Consider the following 26,001-nt stretch of genomic DNA (forward strand, 5'->3'; position numbering starts at 1 on the left):
GTCACAGCCTGTATATGTGTAGGTCTACCTCCAAATATTACATGAGAAAAATAACTATTACCATTTTGATAAACTAAAGAAAGATAATGTATGTGAGTTGCTACTGTATGTATTTTACAGTATGAAGAATGGGGATATTGTCTACTGCGTGGTGATGGTTTGGATATGGGCTGACTAAGTGCTTCTACATCTGCGTTGCTTGTTGTTTGGGGTTTTAGGCTGGGTTTCTGTATAGCACTTTGTGACACCTGCTGATGTAAAAAGGGCTTTATAAATAAAATTTGATTGATTGATTGACTGACTGACTACGTACCTGTCCAGTTTTGTTTGTGTACAGCCGCAGATAATGATGTCATTCAAGTGGTGAAATCTCCGTCACCTACCAGTCAGCGGTTAAGGAATGAGACATGTAAACTGATACGAGTGACTGGCAAGTGCAGTTCCAAAACTTGCTCAGTTCGGACTTGGGAACGTTTGTTAGCCTACTTGCCTTTTGAAGCGTGTTTCCGCCAAAACAGGTAGGCTATGTACTGATATTGTGGACAAATATGTGAGTTGAATTTAAAACATTGCATTGAAATGCATATCTGTAAATCGACAACGACTTTTGTCAAGTGTGTGGATTTCTACTGCGTCAGCCGAAGCGCTAGACAGTTCCAGCGCGTGAACAATTTTGGCAATTTATTTACAGACGTTTCGTTTATAGAAATCTACCCTCTCCTGTCTGTAATTTTAACAAGCACGATAAGTTATTCATTACAGCGATTGTATGTTGATTTATTTTTCGATTGAGTGCACAGGTCTGTAGCTTGGTATTGCACTTCCGGTTACCTGAACAGTAGGCCTAACGCAGGTGACAATACACTTGTGCGCGAGCTACACAGCTCAAGAGAAGAAGCAACCGTAACCGTATTCGATGCGATGTTTACAAATGGAGAATATTATCACTAGACTGTATTTCATGTAATAACAATACATTATATAGTATAGAATGTTATACCTGGTAGATTTTTAAACGATCATACAAGGATAATCTTTATATAACATATGCTTTCCTTATCCTCCAGTCCAGAATGCTGTAATCATTCTGATGAATGAGAACACACAGCCACACCGAAGCAGAGCCCTGCACCCATTCTAAGATGGAGGAACTGGCTGTGTTGGACTTGTTGGAGTGCCCCCAGTGATTGGAGCGCCTGGACGTTTCAGCCAAGGTCCTGCCCAGCCAACACACCTTCTGGAAGCCCAGCCTGCAGCACCAGGAGACCTCCAGGCCCGGGTCCAAGATCGAGCTCCGCTGCCCGGAGTGTCGTACCCCGGTCCAGGCCAGGTCGGTGGAGGAGCTGCCCCCTAACCTCCTTCTGGTTCGGCTCCTGAAGGGGCTCAAGCAGGGGCCCATGGGGCCAGTGCGGGAATGGAACAGACCTTCTGCCCGATATATGATATCCTCTGCCGGGGAGAATGGTCTACCCAGGGGCAGGGAGGCCCAGCAGCAGCATCAGAAACAACAACAGAACCCACAGTCTGATCAGCAGCACAGAGAGAGGCAGCCTGGACAGAATGAGGTGAGTAGCCTGTGGTGCTGGGTGTTATTATGGATCTCTATGACTAGTGCAGAATGACAGCCCCAACAGCACCAACTGGCATTCTGTTACCAAACTTTGCATCTGCACTGTTCTTCAAGCAAATGTGTTTTTGTAAAATGTTCTGTGGACATTAATACAAGTTGTCCTTGTGCATAGAGTTGTATGGTTTGTTTAACTTTGCAATCATTGGTTTTTGTTTGAGATACGTTTTAAAGTGAAAAATAGTGCCCGTATAGTGCTCCTACAGTGGTTTGATCCATGCCGGGATAGTGCTCCTACAGTGGTTTGATCCATGCCGGGATAGTGCTCCTACAGTGGTTTGATCCATGCCGGGATAGTGCTCCTACAGTGGTTTGATCCATGCTGGGATAGTGCTCCTACAGTGGTTTGATCCATGCTGGGATAGTGCTCCTACAGTGGTTTGATCCATGCTGGGATAGTGCTCCTACAGTGGTTTGATCCATGCTGGGATAGTGCTCCTACAGTGGTTTGATCCATGCTGGGATAGTGCTCCTACAGTGGTTTGATCCATGCTGGGATAGTGCTCCTACAGTGGTTTGATCCATGCTGGGATAGTGCTCCTACAGTGGTTTGATCCATGCTGGGATAGTGCTCCTACAGTGATTTTATTTCTGATTTGATTTATGTGGTAAAGAGTCCAAGTATCTGTATCAGATACACATATATTATTAATTCATTTGATCTATTGTCTGGCTTGTCCAACATGAAATGTAGCACTGCAACATGTCCACTACTTTTAGGGTAGTTTGAGTACAGTACAATCTATTGCATTACATTATAGTAGGAGGCTCTTATCTGAGGAGGTCAATAGAAATCACAGTCAAGCTAAGTTTACTGATGGGTATCATAACTGTTGGAATGCTTATTCTTTCACCACTTTGTTGTGTACACCGCATGCTTAGTTGGAGGAGATCAGTACTGCTATTCTGAGACTCTTTTGTGAATACAGGTCCTGACTCCCGGTCCTAGTTTGTCAGTCTAGTCTGAGGCCCAAATGGCCCCCTATATTGTACAGTACTTTTGGGCCCTGTGCTAGACTAGCGTCCTGTCCAGGGGGTGTACGTCAAGCTGCCTCACGCTACAGAAACAGGAGTTAGGCTCCTGCTCCTATAAGCCATTCTGTCTCTCACAAGCCAAGGCTACTTACTTACTTTTGACCAGAACCCTATGGGGTAGTAGTGCACTATATAGGGAATAGGGTGCCATTTGGGAGGAAGACTAGATCTAGGTCAGAGACTCAGTCCTGTGTTACACCAGAGGGAGAAGACAAGGTGATTGTCTTGGCAACGAGACACAGTTTACGTCTGTGTTATGATGATTTGTGATACAAGATTCATTCATGTATGTGCAACTCATAAGCTGTATGTGGACAGGACAAGGACACACCATGTGTTAGTGGTGTCACGAGTGAGGAATAGAAGGTCAGTATGCCAAGATAGATTGTGGGCCACTGGTGCTAGTCTTAGGATGGGTGTGTGAGGGAATGGCCTGGCTAGGGTGCCACACGACACCAAGGAGGTGAATGATATAGTGGTAGATGAGTGACAATCAGTAATGTCCAACAAGACTCTACAGAACATCAGTAATGTCCAACAAGACTCTACAGAACATCAGTAATGTCCAACAAGACTCTACAGAACATCAGTAATGTCCAACAAGACTCTACAGAACATCAGTAATGTCCAACAAGACTCTACAGAACATCAGTAATGTCCAACAAGACTCTACAGAACATCAGTAATGTCCAACATGACTCTACAGAACATCAGTAATGTCCAACAAGACTCTACAGAACATCAGTAATGTCCAACAAGACTCTACAGAACATCAGTAATGTCCAACAAGACTCTACAGAACATCAGTAATGTCCAACAAGACTCTACAGAACATCAGTAATGTCCAACAAGACTGTACAGAACATAAGTAATGTCCAACAAGACTCTACAGAACATCAGTAATGTCCAACAAGACTCTACAGAACATCAGTAATGTCCAACAAGACTCTACAGAACATCAGTAATGTCCAACATGACTCTACAGAACATCAGTAATGTCCAACATGACTCTACAGAACATCAGTAATGTCCAACAAGACTCTACAGAACATCAGTAAGTCCAACAAGACTCTACAGAACATCAGTAATGTCCAACAAGACTCTACAGAACATCAGTAATGTCCAACAAGACTCTACAGAACATCAGTAATGTCCAACATGACTCTACAGAACATCAGTAATGTCCAACAAGACTCTACAGAACATCAGTAATGTCCAACAAGACTCTACAGAACATCAGTAATGTCCAACAAGACTCTACAGAACATCAGTAATGTCCAACAAGACTCTACAGAACATCAGTAATGTCCAATAAGACTCTACAGGACATCAGTAATGTCCAACAAGACTCCACAGAACATCAGGGCTAATCAGTTACATTACAGTCCTTGATGGCCACACACAGCACTGCTGGTTTTCTTTATTCCTCTGTAGTTAATAGACCAATGATTGTCATTGATTGGCCAGAGAGTTCAAACACCTCACTGTCCCAGATTCAGACCCTGATAGAAAGAATACATTCAGCTGTGCTGTGGCCCTCTAGCTAAGAACAGAATAGACCTGCTCTGCATTCACTGTACTTGGCAAATATACAGTAACATAAGCTCTGTATTTTCCCATCCTGTGTCCAGGTCATTGCCAGAGCCCTGTACAACCACAGAGGGAACGTCCCAGGAGTGATTGACATGGCGTCTGGTGACATCATCGTTCTGACACAGAAGGTGGATGAGAACTGGTATTATGGAGACACGAACAGCAGTAGTGGGCTGGTCGCTGCTAACATGATACAGATTATCCACCAGCAGCATCAGACTCCACCACAGTCTCCATCCCAATCTCAATCTCAGTCCCAACCCAAAACCCAACAGCAGGCTGAATCCCAACCCAAATCCCAACAGCAGGCTGAATCCCAACCCAAATCCCAACAGCAGGCTGAATCCCAACCCAAATCCCAACAGCAGGCTGAATCCCAACCCAAATCCCAACAGCAGGCTGAATCCCAACCCAAATCCCAACAGCAGGCTGAATCCCAACCCAAATCCCAATTCCAAAAACAGTCCCAATCCCAGACCCAGCCACATTTCCAGTCTCAGCCTTTAGCCCTCTGCAAAGCCCTGTACGACTTTGACTCCAAACAGATGGACGTGGAGAACTGCAAGGACTGCCTCACCTTCCACAAGGTACGTCTGCCAGTCTCTCTTTTCTCTGGAACTGTATATGCTACTACAATACATCACAAGTAATTCAAGCCTGGCCCTGGAGACCCACGGGCTGTTACTTGTGGTCCTCTGTAGCTCAATTGGTAGAGCACGGCGCTTGTAACGCCAGGGTAGTGGGTTCGATCCCCGGGACCACCCATACGTAAAAATGTATGCGCACATGACTGTAAGTCGCTTTAGATAAAAGCGTCTGCTAAATGGCATATTATTTTATTTATTATTTTATTTATTTTTACTCCAGCCAAGTTGATGTTGTTCTCCAGGTCTCCTCAAATTGACCCTAAAGATCTGTGTATCTGCACCTTGAAGGGAGCCCAAATTGAGCAAGTCCCTCATTATAAGTATTTGGATTGATGATAAACTGTCTTTTTAAAACACACATTGAAAAACTAACAAATTAAGATCGGTTTCCTCCTATAGAAATAAATCCTGCCTTACTTTTAAAAACAGGAGGAAGATTGTTCAAGCGTCGCTCCTCCCAGTACTTGACTATGGTGATATAATAATAATAATAATAATATAATATATAATCTACATGGATGCAGCAGCCTCTGTTTTAAAACCTTTAGATTCAGTCTATCACTCAGCCCTGCGTTTTATCACTGGAGACACTTTTTGTACAAATCATTGCCTTTTATATAGTTCTGTTGGCTGGGAGTCTCTGACTACCAGAAGGGCATAACATTGGCTGCTATTTGTATAGAAAGCAGTTCTCCAGAAACTCCCAAACTACCTCACCTCACTTCTTAATTGGAAATCCAGCCACCATCAGACTCGCTCTCAAGACTGGCTGGTTCTAGAGCAGGGGTCTCCAACCTTTTCTAGCATGAGAGCTACTAAAAAAAAAGACATGTTGCTAGCTACTCTTTTTAAAAATGTCATAGAGATTTCAAATAGGCACATTCTTCTCTAATCCTCTACCCTGCAACTCTTCCCCGGGTCCTTGGTCTACAAGAGATGTGTTTTCTGTCAATATAACTGGTCAAATAATGGTTAATAAACAACTCTAAGGCCTCATACAATTATCTTTCTTATTTTCCTGAATTCTGTTTTCTGTTTTATTTTTCCTGGTATTTATTTTTCCTTCAGTTTTTTACTCTCAATATTAAAATTATTCCCAGAGAAACAACGAAAATGGATGTTCTGAGTCCATGACAATGCTTAAATAGCATCAGAAGACCAATTTTGAGGTTTGGAAAAAACACATTTAGATTTTTTTGTGTGTAATTGCCTTTTAAATGTGCATTTAGGAAGAGAGGAATGTTTTGGTCTAGCTATGTTTCTGTTAGGCCTACTGCTGCAGCACATGCCATGGCAGAGTTTGCTAAACAATCGCCACCCAATTGATACAAATAATCATGATATCTTTCTGTCAGGTAAGTCTACATTGCAGTTAACATTTAATTGAGAAGGTTATTGGGGAACGTCTTTATGTCTACCGACAAGACGGTTATCATTAGCCTACTAGCATCGCTAACTAGCGACATACGGAGCGATAGACAAACGGGTCCACCAAAGACAGACAAGGGCGATATTACAATAATTTGGCAGATATTGTGTTAGGTTTGGCTTTTTAAACCATAAGTGGCTAACCAGGAGTGGGATGTCAATGTGGCTTTGATTGGATAGTAGCCGGGGGCTTTATGTTTATGACAGTTAAAGATGGAACAAATGAAAAGAAATGCATGTACTTTCAGAATTGCTTGGGGAGCTACTCATAGGTGGGCAGGTAGCTCATGATCTACCTGTTGGAGGCCCCTGCTCTAGAGGTTTCTCGGGTCTCCACAGAGTCTGGGAAGATTGCCTTTAGTTATTGTGCCATGGAATGACCTGCAGGCCACTCTGAGGCTTAACTCTCTGGTCTGGAAGGGTCAGTTTGGGACTTTGATGAGAAATGTAGTGAAGGAGAACTGCACTTGTTTTGATTGATGTGTAATTTTGTCTGTCACTTTTGAATTTGATTTGTTGTAATGTGTAATTGTACATTTATAGTGTTGTATTGAGACTGATCATGTTGATGTATTGTTCCCAGGGCACCCTTGTAAATGAGACCCTGGTCTCAAGGGATTTCCCCTGGTTAAAAAAAGGTTAAAAAACTCACACTGCATTAAGGAACACATTCTAGCAATGCTTCTTTGGAAAGCAGAAGGTCACAAAGAATTCGAAAACAAATCCAATTTTGATAAACTCCCATATCTATTGGGTGAAATACCACAGTATGCCATCACAGCATCAATATTTGTGACCTGTTGCCACAAGAAAAGGGCAACCAGTGAAGAACAAACACCACTGTAAATACCAACCATATTTAGGTTTATTTATTTTCCCTTTTGTACTTTAACTATTTGCTGCACATCGTTACAACACTGTATATATACAGTGAGGGGAAAAAAGTATTTGATCCACTGCTGATTTTGTACGTTTGCCCACTGACAAAGACATGATCAGTCTATCATTTTAATGGTAGGTTTATTTGAACAGTGAGAGACATAATAACAACAAAAAAATCTAGAAAAACGTATGTCAAAAATGTTATAAATTGATTTGCATTTTAATGAGGGAAGTAAGTATTTGACCCCTCTGCAAAACATGACTTAGTACTTGGTGGCAAAACCCTTGTTGGCAATCACAGAGGTCAGACGTTTCTTGTAGTTGGCCACCAGGTTTGCACACATCTCAGGAGAGATTTTGTTCCACTCCTCTTTGCAGATCTTCTCCAAGTCATTAAGGTTTCGAGGCTGACGTTTGGCAACTCAAACCGTCAGCTCCCTCCACAGATTTTCTATGGGATTAAGGTCTGGAGACTGGCTAGGCCACTCCAGGACCTTAATATGCTTCTTCTTGAGCCACTCCTTTGTTGCCTTGGCTGTGTGTTTTGGGTCATTGTCATGCTGGAATACCCATCCACGACCCATTTTCAATGACCTGGCTGAGGGAAGGAGGTTCTCACCCAAGATTTGACGGTACGTGGCCCTGTCCATCGTCCATTTGATGCGGTGAAGTTGTCCTGTCCCCTTAGCAGAAAAACACCCCCAAAGCATAATGTTTCCACCTCCATGTTTGACGGTGGGGATGGTGTTATTGGGGTCATAGGCAGCATTCCTCCTCCTCCAAACACGGCGAGTTGAGTTGATGCCAAAGAGCTCGATTTTGGTCTCATCTGACCACAACACTTTCACCCAGTTCTCCTCTGAATCATTCAGATGTTCATTGGCAAACTTCAGACAGCCCTGAATATGTGCTTTCTTGAGCAGGGGGGGACCTTGCGGGCGCTGCAGATTTCAGTCCTTCACAGCGTAGTGTGTTACCAATTGTTTTCTTGGTGACTATGGTCCCAGCTGCCTTGAGATCATTGACAAGATCCTCCCGTGTAGTTCTGGGCTGATTCCTCACCGTTCTCATGATCATTGCAACTCCACGAGGTGAGATCTTGCATGGAGCCCCAGGCCGAGGGAGATTGACAGTTCTTTTGTGTTTCTTCCATTTGCGAATAATCGCACCAACTGATGTCACCTTCTCACCAAGCTGCTTGGCGATGGTCTTGTAGCCCATTCCAGCCTTGTGTAGGTCTACAATCTTGTCCCTGACATCCTTGGAGAGCTCTTTGGTCTTGGCCATGGTGGAGAGTTTGGAATCTGATTGATTGATTGCTTCTGTGGACAGGTGTCTTTTATACAGGTAACAAGCTGAGATTAGGAGCACTCCCTTTAAGAGTGTGCTCCTAATCTCAGCTCGTTACCTGCATAAAAGACACCTGGGAGCCAGAAATCTTTCTGATTAAGAGGGGGTCAAATACTTATTTCCCTCATTACAATGCAAATCAATTTGTAACATTTTTGACATGCGTTTTTCTGGATTTTGTTGTTGTTATGCTGTCTCTTACTGTTCAAATAAACCTACCATTAAAATTATAGACTGATCATTTCTTTGTCAGTGGGCAAACGTACAAAATCAGCAGGGGATCAAATACTTTTTTCCCTCACTGTACATAATATGACATATTAAATGTCTTTATTCTTTTTGAACTTTTGTGTAATGTTTACTGTTCACTTTTTATTGTTTATTTCACTTTTGCTTTTGATCTATTTCACTTGCTTTGGCAATGTAAACATATTTTTCAAATGCCAATAAAGCCCTTTGAATTGAATTGAGAGAGAGAGAGGGGTTGTACGTAGAGAGGGACAGGAGAGAGAGAGAGAGAGCGAGGGGAGGGGGTGGGGGCTGTACGTAGAGAGGGACAGGAGAGAGAGATACATGGTATAGAGGAGATGGACCCACTGGTTGCCCTCTAGGTTACAGAGAACTGGTAGTCCCATACACCAAACGACCAGGTGTGAAACAGGGAAGGGACTCGGGGGTTATGCTAATGTGGTATAGAGCAGACCTAACTCACTCTATTCAATTAATCAAAACAGGAACATTTTACATTTGGCTAGAAATTCAAAAGGAAATTATCTAAACAGAGACAAATGTCCTCCTGTGTGCTACCTATATCCCCCCACTAGAATCCCCATACTTTAATGAAGACAGCTTCTCCATCCTAGAGGGGGAGATCAATCATTTCTAGGCCCAGGGACATGTACTAGTCTGTGGCGACCTAAATGCCAGAACTGGACAAGAACCTGACACCCTCAGCACACAGGGGGACAAACACATACCTGGAGGTGACAGCATTCCCTCCCCCATATGCCCCCCTAGGCACAACTACGACAACATATCCAACAAAATCGGGTCACAACTCTTGCAGCTCTGTCACATGCTGGGTATGTACATAGTCAATGGTAGGCTTCGAGGGGACTCCTATGGTAGGTACACCTATAGCTCATCTCTTGGCAGTAGTACTGTAGACTACTTTATCACTGACCTCAACCCAGAGTCTCTCAGAGCGTTCACAGTCAGCCCACTGACACCCCTATCAGATCACAGCAAAATCAGTCTACTTGAACAGAGCAATACTCAATCACGAGGCATCAAAGCCAAAGGAACGGAATAATATGAAGATATGCTATAGATGGAAGGAAAGTAGTGTGGAAACTTACCATGAGGCATCAAAGCCAAAGGAACTGAATAATATGAAGATATGCTATAGATGGAAGGAAAGTAGTGTGGAAACTTACCACGAGGCATCAAAGCCAAAGGAACTGAATAATATGAAGATATGCTATAGATGGAAGGAAAGTAGTGTGGAAACTTACCACGAGGCATCAAAGCCAAAGGAACTGAATAATATGAAGATATGCTATAGATGGAAGGAAAGTAGTGTGGAAACCTACCAAAACACTCTTATTTGACAAGCTGGCTCCGGAGAAGATGGCTGCCGTTTTACAGCCCTCTAACCAATTGTACTATTATGTGTGTTTTTTCGCGTTATTTGTAATTTATTCTGTACATAATGTTTCTGCCATCGTCTCTTATAACCAAAAAGAGCTTCTGGATATCAGGACAGCGATTACTCACCTCGTATTGGACTAAGATTTTTTCTTCAACAAGTCGGACGCGAAGGATATCCTACAGACACCCAACAAGGCCCAAATCCCTGTCATTCGCTGGAGAAAGAGACAGAGATATCGTGGACGTAGGTCGGGGTGCCTTGTAAGGATCCGACGGCGAGTGAGTAAACTGCCTCTTCCATTAATCCTATTAGCCAATCTTCAATCATTGGAAAATTAATTAGATGACCTAAGATTACGCTTATCCTACCAACGGGACATAAAAAACTGTAATATCTTATGTTTCACCGAGTCGTGGCTGAACAACGAAATGGACAACATACAGCTAGCGGGCTATACGCTACATCGGCAGGATAGAACGGCTGACTCCGGTAAGACAAGGGGTGGCGGTCTGTGTATATTTGTAAACAACAGCTGGTGCACAAAATCAAATACTAAGGAAGTCTTGAGGTTTTGTTCGCCTGAGGTAGAGTATCTTATGATAAGCAGTAGACCACACTATATACCAAGAGAGTTTTCATCTATATTTTTCATAGCTGTCTATTTACCACCACAAACCAATGCTCGCATTAAGATTGCACTCAATGAGTTGTATAAGGCCATAACTAAACAGGAAAACGCTCATCCAGAGGCAGCGCTCCTAGTGGCCGGGGACTTTAATGTAGGGAAACTTAAATCCGTTCTACCTCATTTCTACCAGAATGTTAAATGTGCAACCAGAGGAAAAAAAAACTCTAGACCACCTTTACTCCACACACAGAGACGCATACAAAGCTCTCCCTCACCCTCCAATTTGCAAATCTGACCATAACTCTATCCTCCTGATTCCTGCTTATAAGCAAAAACTAAAGCAGGAAGCACCAGTGACTCGGTTAATAAAAAAGTGGTCAGATGACGCAGATGCTAAGCTACAGGACTGTTTTGCTAGCACAGACTGGAACATGTTCCGGGATTCTTCGGAGAGCATTGAGGAGTACACCACATCTGTCACTGGCTTCATCAATAAGTGCATCGATGACGTCGTCCCCACACTGACCGTACGTACATACCCCAACCAGAAGCCATGGATTACAGGCAACATCCGCAATGAGATAAAGGGTAGAGCTGCTGCTTTCAAGGAGCGGGACTCTAACCCGGACACTTAAAGTGAGGGAAAAAAGTATTTGATCCCCTGCTGATTTTGTACGTTTGTCCACTGACAAAGAAATGATCAGTCTATAATTTTAATGGTAGGTTTATTTGAACAGTGAGAGACAGAATAACAACAAAAAAATCCAGAGAAACGCATGTCAAAAATGTTATACATTGATTTGCATTTTAATGAGGGAAATAAGTATTTGACCCCCTCTCAATCAGAAAGATTTCTGGCTCCCAGGTGTCTTTTATGCAGATATGAGCTGAGATTAGAGCACACTCTTAAAAGGAGTGCTCCTAATCTCAGTTTGTTACCTGTATAAAAGTCACCTGTCCACAGAAGCAATCAATCAATCAGATTCCAAACTCTCCACCATGGCCAAGACCAAAGAGCTCTCCAAGGATGTCAGGGACAAGATTGTAGACCTACACAAGGCTGGAATGGGCTACAAGACCATCGCCAAGCAGCTTGGTGAGAAGGTGACATCAGTTGGTGCGATTATTCGCAAATGGAAGAAACACAAAATAACTGTCAATCTCCCTCTGCCTGGGGCGCCATGCAAGATCTCACCTCGTGGAGTTGCAATGATCATGAGAACGGTGAGGAATCAGCCCAGAACTACACGGGAGGATCTTGTCAATGATCTCAAGGCAGCTGGGACCATAGTCACCAAGAAAACAATTGGTAACACACTACGCCGTGAAGGACTGAAATTCTGCAGCGCCCACAAGGTCCCCCTGCTAAAGAAAGCACATATACAGGCCCGTCTGAAGTTTGCCAATGAACATTTGAATGATTCAGAGGAGTACTGCGTGAAAGTGTTGTGGTCAGATGAGACCAAAATCGAGCTCTTTGGCATCAACTCAACTCGCCGTGTTTGGAGGAGGAGGAATGCTGCCTATGCTTTCACTCTAGTGGTAGCATGAGACGGAGTCTACAACCCACACAAGTGGCTCAGGTAGTGCAGCTCATCCAGGATGGCACATCAATGCGAGCTGTGGCAAGAAGGTTTGCTGTGTCTGTCAGCGTAGTGTCCAGAGCATGGAGGCGCTACCAGGAGACAGGCCAGTACATCAGGAGACGTGGAGGAGTCCGTAGGAGGGCAACAACCCAGCAGCAGGACTGCTACCTCCGCCTTTGTGCAAGGAGGAGAAGGAGGAGCACTGCCAGAGCCCTGCAAAATGACCTCCAGCAGGCCACAAATGTGCATGTGTCTGCTCAAACGGTCAGAAACAGACTCCATGAGGGTGGTATGAGGGCCCGACGTCCACAGGTGGGGGTTGTGCTTACAGCCCAACACCGTGCAGGACGTTTGGCATTTGCCAGAGAACACCAAGATTGGCAAATTCGCCACTGGCGCCCTGTGCTCTTCACAGATGAAAGCAGGTTCACACTGAGCACGTGACAGAGTCTGGAGACGCCGTGGAGAACGTTCTGCTGCCTGCAACATCCTCCAGCATGACCGGTTTGGCGGTGGGTCAGTCATGGTGTGGGGTGGCATTTCTTTGGGGGGCCGCACAGCCCTCCATGTGCTCACCAGAGGTAGCCTGACTTCCATTAGGTACCGAGATGAGATCCTCAGACCCCTTGTGAGACCATATGCTGGTGCGGTTGGCCCTGGGTTCCTCCTAATGCAAGACAATGCTAGACCTCATGTGGATAGAGTGTGTCAGCAGTTCCTGCAAGAGAAAGGCATTGATGCTATGGACTGGCCTGCCCGTTCCCCAGACCTGAATCCAATTGAGCACATCTGGGACATCATGTCTCGCTCCATCCACCAATGCCACGTTGCACCACAGACTGTCCAGGAGTTGGCGGATGCTTTAGTCCAGGTCTGGGAGGAGATCCCTCAGGAGACCATCCGCCACCTCATCAGGAGCATGCCCAGGCGTTGTAGGGAGGTCATACAGGCAGGTGGAGGCCACACACACTACTGAGCCTCATTTTGACTTGTTTTAAGGACATTACATCAAAGTTGGATCAGCCTGTAGTGTGGTTTTCCACTTTAATTTTGAGGGTGACTCCAAATCCAGACCTCCATGGGTTGATAAATTTGATTTCCATTGATATAATTTTTGTGTGATTTTGTTGTCAGCACATTCAACTATGTAAAGAAAAACGTATTTAATAAGATTATTTCATTCATTCAGATCTAGGGTGTGTTATTTTAGTGTTCCCTTTATTTTTTTGAGCAGTGTATATCAACGAATTGGCGAGGGCACTAGAACAGTCTGCAGCACCCGGCCTCACCCTACTAGAATCTGAAGTCAAATGTCTACTGTTTGCTGATGGTCTTGTGCTTCTGTCCCCAACCAAGGAGGGCCTACAGCAGCACCTAGATCTTCTGCACAGATTCTGTCAGACCTGGACAGTAAATCTCAGTAAGATAAATATAATGGTGTTCCAAAAAAGGTCCAGTTGCCAGGACCACAAATACAAATTCCATCTAGACACTGTTGCCCTAGAGCACACAAAAAACTATACATACCTCGGCCTAAACATCAGCAACACAGGTAACTTCCACAAAGCTGTGAACGATCTGAGAGACAAGGCAAGAAGGGCCTTCTATGCCATCAAAAGGAACATAAAATTCAACATACCAATTAGGATCTGGCAAAAAATACTTGAATCAGTTGTAGAACCCATTGCCCTTTATGGTTGTGAGGTCTGGGGTCCGCTCACCAACCAAGAATTCACAAAATGGGACAAACACCAAATTGAGACTCTGCATGCAGAATTCTGCAAAAATATCCTGTGTCCAATGTAAAACACCAAATAATGCATGCAGAGCAGAATTAGGCCGATACCCGCTAATGATCAAAATCCAGAAAAGAGCCGTTAAATTCTACAACCACCTAAAAGGAAGCGATTCCTAAACCTTCCATAACAAAGCCATCACCTACAGAGAGATGAACCAGGAGAAGAGTACCCTAAGCAAGCTGGTCCTGGGGCTCTGTTCACAAACACAAACAGACCCCACAGAGCCCCAGGACAACAACACAATTAGACCCAACCAAATCATGAGAAATTGGAAAGAATTTAAAAAAAAACAGAGCAAACTAGAATGCTATTTGGCCCTAAACAGAGAGTACACTGACCCAAAATTAAGGAAATCTTTGACTATGTACAGACTCAGTGAGCACAGCCTTGCTATTGAGATAGGCCGCCGTAGGCAGACCTGGCTCTCAAGAGAAGACAGGCTATGTGCACACTGCCCACAAAATGAGGTGGAAACTGAGCTGCACTTCCTGCCAAATGAATGACCATATTAGAGAGACATATTTCCCTCAGATTACACAGACCCACATAGAATTCGAAAACAAACCCAATTTTGATAAACTCCCATATCTATTGGGTTAAAAACCACAGTGTGCCATCACAGCAGCAAGATTTGTGACCTGTTGCCACAAGAAAAGGGCAACCAGTGAATAACAAATACCATTGTAAATACAACCTATATTTATGTTTATTTATTTTCCTTTTTGTACTTTAACTATTTGCACATCATTACAACACTGTATAGACATAATATGACATTTGAAATGTCTTTATTATTTTGGAACTTTTGTGAGTGTAATGTTTACTGTTAGTTTTTTATTATTTAATTCACTTTTGTTTATTATCTATTTCACTTGCTTTGGCAATGTAAACATATGTTTCCCATGCCAATAAAGCCCCTTAAATTGAATTGAAATTGAAATTGAATTGAGAGAGGGGCTGTACGTAGAGAGAGACAGGAGAGAGAGAGGGGGGCTGTACGTAGAGAGGGACAGGAGAGGCCTACAAACAGAGAGTGGATGCCAGATTGTGCTGAAGGGAGGAGGGTGGGAGGGAGGTCGAGGGGGAGAGGGAGGGAGTGGGGAGCTCCTCTGAGCGGTTCCTTCTGCAGGCGTAGCACTCTCTCTGTTCTGTTCTAAACAGTTTACATGTGGTGCCTCTTACTCACTCACAGTCTCACTCTCCCTCCCTCTCCCTCCCTCTCCCTCTCCCTCTCCCTCTCTCCTTCACTCTCGCTTGCTTTGTTTCTTCTCTCTAATCCTGAATTACAGGGAGACGTCCTCACGGTCATCAGACGAGCGGATGAAAACTGGATTGAAGGAAAGCTGGGAGACAAAGTTGGCATTTTTCCTCTCCAGTTCACTGAGGTTAGTTCCTTCCTTCCTTCCTTCCTTCCTTCCTTCCTTCCTTCCTTCCTTCCTTCCTTCCTTCCTTCCTTCCTTCCTTCCTTCCTTCCTTCCTTCCTTCCTTCCTTCCTTCCTTCTATGTACTGTATAGTGAGAGTACCATACTGTCAGATATGATCAACGTTGTGATACCTGCCCTCTCAGTACCCTGTCTTGTAATAGAAGTCTGTACTGTAATGTTGTTAATACTGGGTCAATGCTGAGGCAGTACTTTGATTCCTCTCAAATCTCTCCTCTTTGATTCTTACTTAAATGTCAGGCCTTCTGCACTGCAGTGTACTGAGGCTAATAGAGCTAATCCTACTCTCCCTACTGAGTCTGCCCTCATCCCTAGGAAGTGCACTACTTTACCAGGGCCCTCTTTCCTCCTTTCCTATCTACCACTCTCTTCTTTTCTATTTTTAACCTTCCACTCTTCTGTCTTCTCCTCTCTGACCTTCCACTCTTCTATCTTCTCCTCTCTGACCTTCCACTCTTCTATCTTCTCCTCTCTGACCTTCCACTCTTCTATCTTCTCCTCTCTGACCTTCCACTCTTCTGTCTTCTCCTCTCTGACCTTCCACTCTTCATCTTCCTCTCTGACCTTCCACTCTTCATCTTCTCCTCTCTGACCTTCCACTCTTCTATCTTCTCCTCTCTGACCTTCCACTCTTCTATCTTCTCCTCTCTGACCTTCCACTCTTCTGTCTTCTCCTCTCTGACCTTCCACTCTTCTATCTTCTCCTCTCTGACCTTCCACTCTTCTTTGCACTTTTAGCCTTTCATATATATCCCTCTGTTCTCCTGTTATGTTCTCTCCTCCTCTCTACCCTTCTCTGCTTTCATCCTCTTCCTCTCCTCTCTGTCTCTCTGAGCCTCCCCGTGTCAGGCAGTGAAGCGTAAGGACACAGTAATGCTTTCTGTGCTTGGGTGGCATATAATAGCACATCACCGTAGGGAGTGAGAGCATTAGCACTGCCTGCCTGTCTTCCTGTTTGTCTGCCTGTCTGCCTGCCTGTACTGCCTGCCTACCTGTACTGCCTGCCTGCCTGCCTCTCTGTCTGCCTCTCTGCCTGTCTGCCTGCCTGTACTGCCTGCCTGCCTGCCTGTACTGCCTGTCTGCCTGCCTGTACGGCCTGCCTGCCTGCCTGTCTGCCTGCCTCTCTGCCTGTCTGCCTGCCTGTCTGCCTGCCTGTACTGCCTGCCCCTGTCTGTCTACCTGCCTCCCTCCCTCCCTGCCTGCCTCTCTGCCCGCCTGCTCTGCCTGTGTAGCAGCATCACTCTGCTCCACTCTGTCCCCTGCTCCTCTTAACACCAGTCACGACTGACTGCCTGTCTCAACTGGTGCTTTTCTGCCTGCCTGCCTGACTGACTGACTGCCTAGAGCCTAGCAAACAAGTGCAAGATGTGAGCTTTAAAACAGCTGCGTCACAGATCAGAGACGACCACAGTGGGGATCCAAGGGATGGCAGGTAAAGAGGCTGAGAGAGGGAGAAGGAGGAGGGATGAGGAGGATGGAATAAGGGAGGAGGGGGGAAGAAGGATTTCCTCTCTGTTTGTGATCAACAGTTTTATTTTCACTGTGAGATTAGGATAGAGTGGGTTCTCACTCACTCACTCACTCACTCACTCACTCTGATCCTGTAACGTGTTTCTTCTCTTCCAGCCAAACACGGCGGCAGCAGCCAAGCTTCTGGAGGGAAAGATCTGGAAGGGGAGTGACTCTTCGGCTGAATCTCGCCCAGGGATCGGGAGTGGGAGTGGGGTTAGCAACAGCGGGACCGGTGACTCAACAAACCCCAACCGGTCAACCTGCTTCGGGGCGACCCAGAGCCCCACGAAGACCCCCAATATTTCTGCTCTCAACCCCCCCACCACCACCCAGGGGATACAGCAACAAGCTAGCAGCAGCACCCTGTACAAGTCGAACCAGACACAACCTTCTAATATCAATGGTCTGTACCAATCAACCCAGGCACAACAACTTGCTAATATCAACAGTGTGTACCAGCCGACCCAGGGGCAGCCACCCAGCGTGAGTGCCCTCAACAGCCTGAACCATCAGGGTCAACAGAGCCAGCTGTCCCACCCCTCCGCCCCCCCTCCCAACCACAGCTCCTCTCACCGCTCAGGCTCAGGTGTGACCTCACAGCGCGTGAAGCGAAGCTCAGAGAGAACTGGCAGACACCTGTCACAACAGGTGAGTCCTCAGGTTTCTGTGTAGGTGTGTGTGTGTGGCAGGTGTTTGTGTGCAGGGCAGCGTAGAGGATTTGGATAAAGCTTCAAGACATTTACTCTGTTGCTCAGTGTCTTGGTGTTGACTTCCTACATGGTAAGATCTGGTTTTCTTTTAGTTTTACTCTTCCTCCTTGGAATTCCTCCATAAACTGCCTTTCTATTGCTGTTGTCTCAAGATCTCTGTGGAATGCCAGGGTTTTATCCACTAGAGAGAGAGAACACTTCCTCTCCTCTCCTCTCCTCTCCTCTCCTCTCCTCTCCTCTCCTCTCCTCTCCTCTCCTCTCCTCTCCTCTCCTCTCCTCTCCTCTCCTCTCCTCTCCTCTCCTCTCCTCTCCTCTCCTCTCCTCTCCTCTCCTCTCCTCTCCCCCTCCTCTTCTTCTATCTTCTACCCTCTTCTTTCGCTCTGTTTTCCTTTCATATCCACACCTACACTGTTTTCAGAATAACTAGTCCTTTAACACAGGCTGTTTTCAGAATAACTAGTCCTTTAACACAGGCTGTTTTCAGAATAACTAGTCCTTTAACACAGGCTGTTTTCAGAATAACTAGTCCTTTAACACAGCTGTTTTCAGAATAACTAGTCCTGTAAAACAGGCTGTTTTCAGAATAACTAGTCCTTTAACACAGGCTGTTTTCAGAATAACTAGTCCTTTAACACAGGCTGTTTTCAGAATAACTAGTCCTTTAACACAGGCTGTTTTCAGAATAACTAGTCCTTTAACACAGGCTGTTTTCAGAATAACTAGTCCTTTAACACAGGCTGTTTTCAGAATAACTAGTCCTTTAACACAGGCTTTTAGATCTAGTCCTTTAACAGGCTGTTTTAGAAATAACTAGTCCTTTAAAAGAGGCAGTATTTCAGAATAGCTAGTCCTTTAACACAGGCTGTTAATCAGAGATGGAAGGTAGTGAACGATAGAGGGAGTGAAGGAGAGATGGAGGGAGGTAGTGAATGATAGAGGGAGTGAAGGAGAGATGGATGGATGGAGGTAGTGAACGATAGAGGGAGTGAAGGAGAGATGGATGGATGGAGGTAGTGAACGATAGAGGGAGTGAAGGAGAGATGGATGGATGGAGGTAGTGAACGATAGAGGGAGTGAAGGAGAGATGGATGGAGGTAGTGAACGATAGAGGGAGTGAAGGAGAGATGGATGGAGGTAGTGAACGATAGAGGGAGTGAAGGAGAGATGGATGGAGGTAGTGAACGATAGAGGGAGTGAAGGAGAGATGGATATGGAGGTAGTGAAACGATAGAGGGAGTGAAGGAGAGATGGATGGAGGTAGTGAACGATAGAGGGAGTGAAGGAGAGATGGAGGGAGGTAGTGAACGATAGAGGGAGTGAAGGAGAGATGGAGGGAGGTAGTGAACGATAGAGGAGTGAAGGAGAGATGGATGGAGGTAGTGAACGATAGAGGGAGTGAAGGAGAGATAGGAGGTAGTGAAACGATAGAGGAGTGAAGGAGAATGGATGGATGGAGGTAGTGAACGATGGAGGGAGTGAAGGAGAGATGGATGGAGGTAGTGAACGATAGAGGAGTGAAGGAGAGATGGATGGATGGAGGTAGTGAACGATAGAGGGAGTGAAGGAGAGATGGATGGATGGTAGTGAACGATAGAGGGAGTGAAGGAGAGGATGGATGGAGGTAGGAAAGATAGAGGGAGTGAAGGAGAGATGGATGGAGGTAGTGAACGATAGAGGAGTGAAGGAGAGATGGATGGATGGAGGTAGTGAAAGATGGAGGGAGTGAAGCAGAGATGGATGGAGGTAGTGAACGATAGAGGGAGTGAAGGAGAGATGGATGAGGTAGTGAACGATAGAGGGAGTGAAGGAGAGATGGATGGAGGTAGTGAACGATAGAGGGAGTGAAGGAGAGATGGATGAGGTAGTGAACGATAGAGGGAGTGAAGGAGAGATGGATGGAGGTAGTGAATGATAGAGGGAGTGAAGGAGAGATGGAGGGAGGTAGTGAAAGATGGAGGGAGTGAAGGAGAGATGGATGGATGGAGGTAGTGAAAGATGGAGGGAGTGAAGGAGAGATGGATGGAGGTAGTGAACGATAGAGGGAGTGAAGGAGAGATGGATGGAGGTAGTGAATGATAGAGGGAGTGAAGGAGAGATGGATGGAGGTAGTGAACGATAGAGGGAGTGAAGGAGAGATGGATGGAGGTAGTGAACGATAGAGGGAGTGAAGGAGAGATGGATGGATGGAGGTAGTGAACGATAGAGGGAGTGAAGGAGAGATGGATGGAGGTAGTGAACGATAGAGGGAGTGAAGGAGAGATGGAGGGAGGTAGTGAACGATAAAGGGAGTGAAGGAGAGATGGAGGGAGGTAGTGAACGATAGAGGGAGTGAAGGAGAGATGGATGGAGGTAGTGAAAGATGGAGGGAGTGAAGGAGAGATGGATGGAGGTAGTGAACGATAGAGGGAGTGAAGGAAGGATGGATGGAGGTAGTGAACGATAGAGGGAGTGAAGGAGAGATGGAGGGAGGTAGTAAACGATAGAGTGAGTGAAGGAGAGATGGATGGATGGAGGTAGTGAAAGATGGAGGGAGTGAAGGAGAGATGGATGGAGGTAGTGAACGATAGAGGGAGTGAAGGAGAGATGGAGGTAGTGAACGATAGAGGGAGTGAAGGAGATATGGAGGTAGTGAACGATAGAGGGAGTGAAGGAGAGATGGAGGTAGTGAACGATAGAGGGAGTGAAGGAGAGATGGATGGAGGTAGTGAACGATAGAGGGAGTGAAGGAGAGATGGATGGAGGTAGTGAACGATAGAGGGAGTGAAGGAGGGATGGAGGGAGGTAGTGAACGATAGAGGGAGTGAAGGAGAGATGGCGGGAGGTAGTGAACGATAGAGGGAGTGAAGGAGAGATGGATGGAGGTAGTGAAAGATGGAGGGAGTGAAGGAGAGATGGATGAGGTAGTGAACGATAGAGGGAGTGAAGGAGAGATGGAGGGAGGTAGTGAACGATAGAGGGAGTGAAGGAGAGATGGATGGAGGTAGTGAAAGATGGAGGGAGTGAAGGAGAGATGGATGGAGGTAGTGAACGATAGAGGGAGTGAAGGAGAGATGGAGGGAGGTAGTGAACGATAGAGGGAGTGAAGGAGAGATGGATGGATGGAGGTCGTGAACGATAGAGGGAGTGAAGGAAAGATGGATGGAGGTAGTGAACGATAGAGGGAGTGAAGGAGAGATGGATGGAGGTAGTGAACGATAGAGGGAGTGAAGGAGAGATGGAGGGAGGTAGTGAACGATAAAGGGAGTGAAGGAGAGATGGAGGGAGGTAGTGAACGATAGAGGGAGTGAAGGAGAGATGGATGGAGGTAGTGAAAGATGGAGGGAGTGAAGGAGAGATGGATGGAGGTAGTGAACGATAGAGGGAGTGAAGGAAGGATGGATGGAGGTAGTGAACGATAGAGGGAGTGAAGGAGAGATGGAGGGAGGTAGTGAACGATAGAGGGAGTGAAGGAGAGATGGATGGAGGTAGTGAAAGATGGAGGGAGTGAAGGAGAGATGGATGGATGGAGGTAGTGAAAGATGGAGGAAGTGAAGGAGAGATGGATGGAGGTAGTGAACGATAGAGGGAGTGAAGGAGAGATGGAGGTAGTGAACGATAGAGGGAGTGAAGGAGCTTTGGAGGTAGTGAACGATAGAGGGAGTGAAGGAGAGATGGAGGTAGTGAACGATAGAGGGAGTGAAGGAGAGATGGATGGAGGTAGTGAACGATAGAGGGAGTGAAGGAGGGATGGAGGGAGGTAGTGAACGATAGAGGGAGTGAAGGAGAGATGGCGGGAGGTAGTGAACGATAGAGGGAGTGAAGGAGAGATGGATGGAGGTAGTGAAAGATGGAGGGAGTGAAGGAGAGATGGATGAGGTAGTGAACGATAGAGGGAGTGAAGGAGAGATGGATGGAGGTAGTGAACGATAGAGGGAGTGAAGGAGAGATGGAGGGAGGTAGTGAATGATAGAGGGAGTGAAGGAGAGATGGATGGATGGAGGTAGTGAACGATAGAGGGAGTGAAGGAAAGATGGATGGAGGTAGTGAACGATAGAGGGAGTGAAGGAGAGATGGATGGAGGTAGTGAACGATAGAGGGAGTGAAGGAGAGATGGAGGGAGGTAGTGAACGATAAAGGGAGTGAAGGAGAGATGGAGGGAGTTAGTGAACGATAGAGGGAGTGAAGGAGAGATGGATGGAGGTAGTGAACGATAGAGGCAGTGAAGGAGAGATGGATGGAGGTAGTGAACGATAGAGGGAGTAAAGGAGAGATGGATGGAGGTAGTGAAAGATGGAGGGAGTGAAAGATGGAGGGAGTGAAGGAGAGATGGAGGTAGTGAACGATAGAGGGAGTCAAGGAGAGATGGAGGTAGTGAACGATAGAGGGAGTGAAGGAGAGATGGATGGAGGTAGTGAACGATAGAGGGAGTGAAGGAGGGATGGAGGGAGGTAGTGAACGATAGAGGGAGTGAAGGAGAGATGGCGGGAGGTAGTGAACGATAGAGGGAGTGAAGGAGAGATGGATGGAGGTAGTGAAAGATGGAGGGAGTGAAGGAGAGATTGATGAGGTAGTGAACGATAGAGGGAGTGAAGGAGAGATGGAGGGAGGTAGTGAATGATAGAGGGAGTGAAGGAGATATGGAGGTAGTGAACGATAGAGGGAGTGAAGGAGAGATGGAGGGAGGTAGTGAATGATAGAGGGAGTGAAGGAGAGATGGATGGATGGAGGTAGTGAACAATAGAGGGAGTGAAGGAGAGATGGATGGAGGTAGTGAACGATAAATGGAGTGAAGGAGAGATTGAGGGAGGTAGTGAACGATAGAGGGAGTGAAGGAGAGATGGAGGGAGGTAGTGAACGATAAAGGGAGTGAAGGAGAGATGGAGGGAGGTAGTGAACGATAGAGGGAGTGAAGGAGAGATGGATGGAGGTAGTGAACGATAGAGGGAGTGAAGGAGAGATGGATGGAGGTAGTGAACGATAGAGGGAGTGAAGGAGAGATGGATGGAGGTAGTGAAAGATGGAGGGAGTGAAAGATGGAGGGAGTGAAGGAGAGATGGATGGAGGTAGTGAACGATAGAGGGAGTGAAGGAGATATGGAGGTAGTGAACGATAGAAGGAGAGATGGAGGTAGTGAACGATAGAGGGAGTGAAGGAGAGATGGATGGAGGTAGTGAACGATAGAGGGAGTGAAGGAGGGATGGAGGGAGGTAGTGAACGATAGAGGGAGTGAAGGAGGGATGGAGGGAGGTAGTGAACGATAGAGGGAGTGAAGGAGAGATGGAGGGAGGTAGTGAACGATAGAGGGAGTGAAGGAGAGATGGATGGAGGTAGTGAAAGATGGAGGGAGTGAAGGAGAGATGGATGGATGGATGGAGGTAGTGAAAGATGGAGGGAGTGAAGGAGAGATGGATGGATGGAGGTAGTGAAAGATGGAGGAAGTGAAGGAGAGATGGATGGAGGTAGTGAACGATAGAGGGAGTGAAGGAGAGATGGATGGAGGTAGTGAACGATAGAGGGAGTGAAGGAGAGATGGATGGAGGTAGTGAACGATAGAGGGAGTGAAGGAGGGATGGAGGAGGTAGTGAACGATAGAGGGAGTGAAGGAGAGATGGAGGGAGGTAGTGAACGATAGAGGGAGTGAAGGAGAGATGGATGGAGGTAGTGAAAGATGGAGGGAGTGAAGGAGAGATGGATGGAGGTAGTGAACGATAGAGGGAGTGAAGGAGAGATGGATGGAGGTAGTGAACGATAGAGGGAGTGAAGGAGAGATGGATGGAGGTAGTGAACGATAGAGGGAGTGAAGGAGAGATGGAGGGAGGTAGTGAATGATAGAGGGAGTGAAGGAGAGATGGATGGATGGAGGTAGTGAACGATAGAGGGAGTGAAGGAGAGATGGATGGAGGTAGTGAACGATAGAGGGAGTGAAGGAGAGATGGAGGTAGTGAACGATAGAGGGAGTGAAGGAGAGATGGATGGAGGTAGTGAACGATAGAGGGAGTGAAGGAGAAGGATGGAGGTAGTGAACGATAGAGGGAGTGAAGGAGAGATGGATGGAGGTAGTGAAACGATAGAGGGAGTGAAGGAGAGATGGATGGAGGTAGTGAACGATAGAGGGAGTGAAGGAGAGATGGATGGAGGTAGTGAACGATAGAGGGAGTGAAGGAGAGATGGACGGAGGTAGTGAAAACGATAGAGGGAGTGAAGGAGAGATGGATGGAGGTAGTGAACGATAGAGGGAGTGAAGGAGAGATGGAGACGAGGTAGTGAAACGATAGAGGGAGTGAAGGAGAGATGGATGGAGGTAGTGAACGATAGAGGGAGTGAAGGAGAGATGGATGGAGGTAGTGAACGATAGAGGGAGTGAAGGAGAGATGGATGGAGGTAGTGAACGATAGAGGGAGTGAAGGAGAGATGGATGGAGGGAGGTAGTGAACGATAGAGGGAGTGAAGGAGAGATGGATGGAGGTAGTGAACGATAGAGGAGTGAAGGAGAGATGGATGGAGGTGAAGTGAACGATAGAGGGAGTGAAGGAGAGAGGATGGAGGTAGTGAACGATAGAGGAGTGAAGGAGAGATGGATGGAGGTAGTGAACGATAGAGGGAGTGAAGGAGAGATGGATGGAGGTAGTGAACGATAGAGGGAGTGAAGGAGAGATGGAGGGAGGTAGTGAATGATAGAGGGAGTGAAGGAGAGATGGATGGAGGTAGTGAACGATAGAGGGAGTGAAGGAGAGATTGATGGAGGTAGTGAACGATAGAGGGAGTGAAGGAGAGATGGATGGAGGTAGTGAACGATAGAGGGAGTGAAGGAGAGATGGATGGAGGTAGTGAAACGATAGAGGGAGTGAAGGAGAGATGGATGGAGGTAGTGAACGATAGAGGGAGTGAAGGAGAGATGGATGGATGGAGGTAGTGAACGATAGAGGGAGTGAAGGAGAGATGGATGGAGGTAGTGAACGATAGAGGGAGTGAAGGAGAGATGGATGGAGGTAGTGAACGATAGAAAGGAGTGAAGGAGAGATGGAGGAGGTAGTGAACGATAGAGGGAGTGAAGGAGAGATGGAGGAGGTAGTGAACGATAGAGGAGTGAAGGAGAGATGGATGGAGGTAGTGAAACGATAGAGGGAGTGAAGGAGAGATGGATGGAGGTAGTGAACGATAGAGGGAGTGAAGGAGAGATGGAGGGAGGTAGTGAACGATAGAGGGAGTGAAGGAGAGATGGAGGAGGTAGTGAACGATAGAGGGAGTGAAGGAGAGATGGATGGATGGAGGTAGTGAACGATAGAGGGAGTGAAGGAGAGATGGATGGAGGTAGTGAACGATAGAGGGAGTGAAGGAGAGAGGATGGAGGTAGTGAAACGATAGAGGGAGTGAAGGAGATGGATGGAGGTAGTGAACGATAGAGGGAGGAAGGAGAGATGGAGGTAGTGAACTGATAGAGGGAGTGAAGGAGAGATGGATGGAGGTAGTGAACGATAGAGGGAGTGAAGAGAGAGATGGATGGAGGTAGTGAACGATAGAGGGAGTGAAGGAGGGATGGAGGGAGGTAGTGAAACGATAGAGGGAGTGAAGGAGAGATGGAGGAGGTAGTGAACGATAGAGGGAGTGAAGGAGAGATGGATGGAGGTAGTGAAAGATGGAGGGAGTGAAGGAGAAATGGATGAGGTAGTGAACGATAGAGGGAGTGAAGGAGAGATGGAGGGAGGTAGTGAACGATAGAGGGAGTGAAGGAGAGATGGATGGAGGTAGTGAACGATAAAGGGAGTGAAGGAGAAATGGAGGGAGGTAGTGAACGATAGAGGGAGTGAAGGAGAGATGGATGGGAGGTAGTGAACGATAGAGGGAGGAAGGAGAGAGGAGGGAGGTAGTGAACGATAGAGGGAGTGAAGGAGAGATGGATGGAGGTAGTGAACGATAGAGGGAGTGAAGGAGGGATGGATGGAGGTAGTGAACGATAGAGGGAGTGAAGGAGAGATGGAGGTAGTGAACGATAGAGGGAGTGAAGGAGAGATGGATGGAGGTAGTGAAAGATGGAGGGAGTGAAGGAGAGATGGATGGAGGTAGTGAACGATAGAGGGAGTGAAGGAAGGATGGATGGAGGTAGTGAACGATAGAGGGAGTGAAGGAGAGA

General features: G+C 46.3%; 1 protein-coding gene across 2 annotated transcripts in view; it reads left to right on the top strand.

Annotated features, from left to right (window-relative positions):
* Positions 1-425: 425 nt before the first annotated feature.
* LOC121539099 (E3 ubiquitin-protein ligase SH3RF1-like) overlaps positions 426-26,001 on the top strand; it is an 80,326-nt gene continuing 54,750 nt past the window's right edge. Inside the window, exons 1-5 of one of the 2 annotated variants that reach the window (XM_041847348.2) lie at positions 426-518; positions 1,068-1,565; positions 4,294-4,842; positions 15,516-15,611; positions 17,296-17,829. In XM_041847348.2, coding sequence (XP_041703282.2) covers positions 1,398-1,565; positions 4,294-4,842; positions 15,516-15,611; positions 17,296-17,829 — 1,347 coding nt within the window. In that variant the 5' untranslated portion in view covers positions 426-518; positions 1,068-1,397. The remainder of the gene's footprint in view (positions 519-1,067; positions 1,566-4,293; positions 4,843-15,515; positions 15,612-17,295; positions 17,830-26,001) is intronic. The other variant, XM_041847356.2, reaches the window with a different exon arrangement.

Source organism: Coregonus clupeaformis, chromosome 3 (assembly GCF_020615455.1).
Source record: "Coregonus clupeaformis isolate EN_2021a chromosome 3, ASM2061545v1, whole genome shotgun sequence".
NCBI classification, from domain to species: domain Eukaryota; kingdom Metazoa; phylum Chordata; class Actinopteri; order Salmoniformes; family Salmonidae; genus Coregonus; species Coregonus clupeaformis.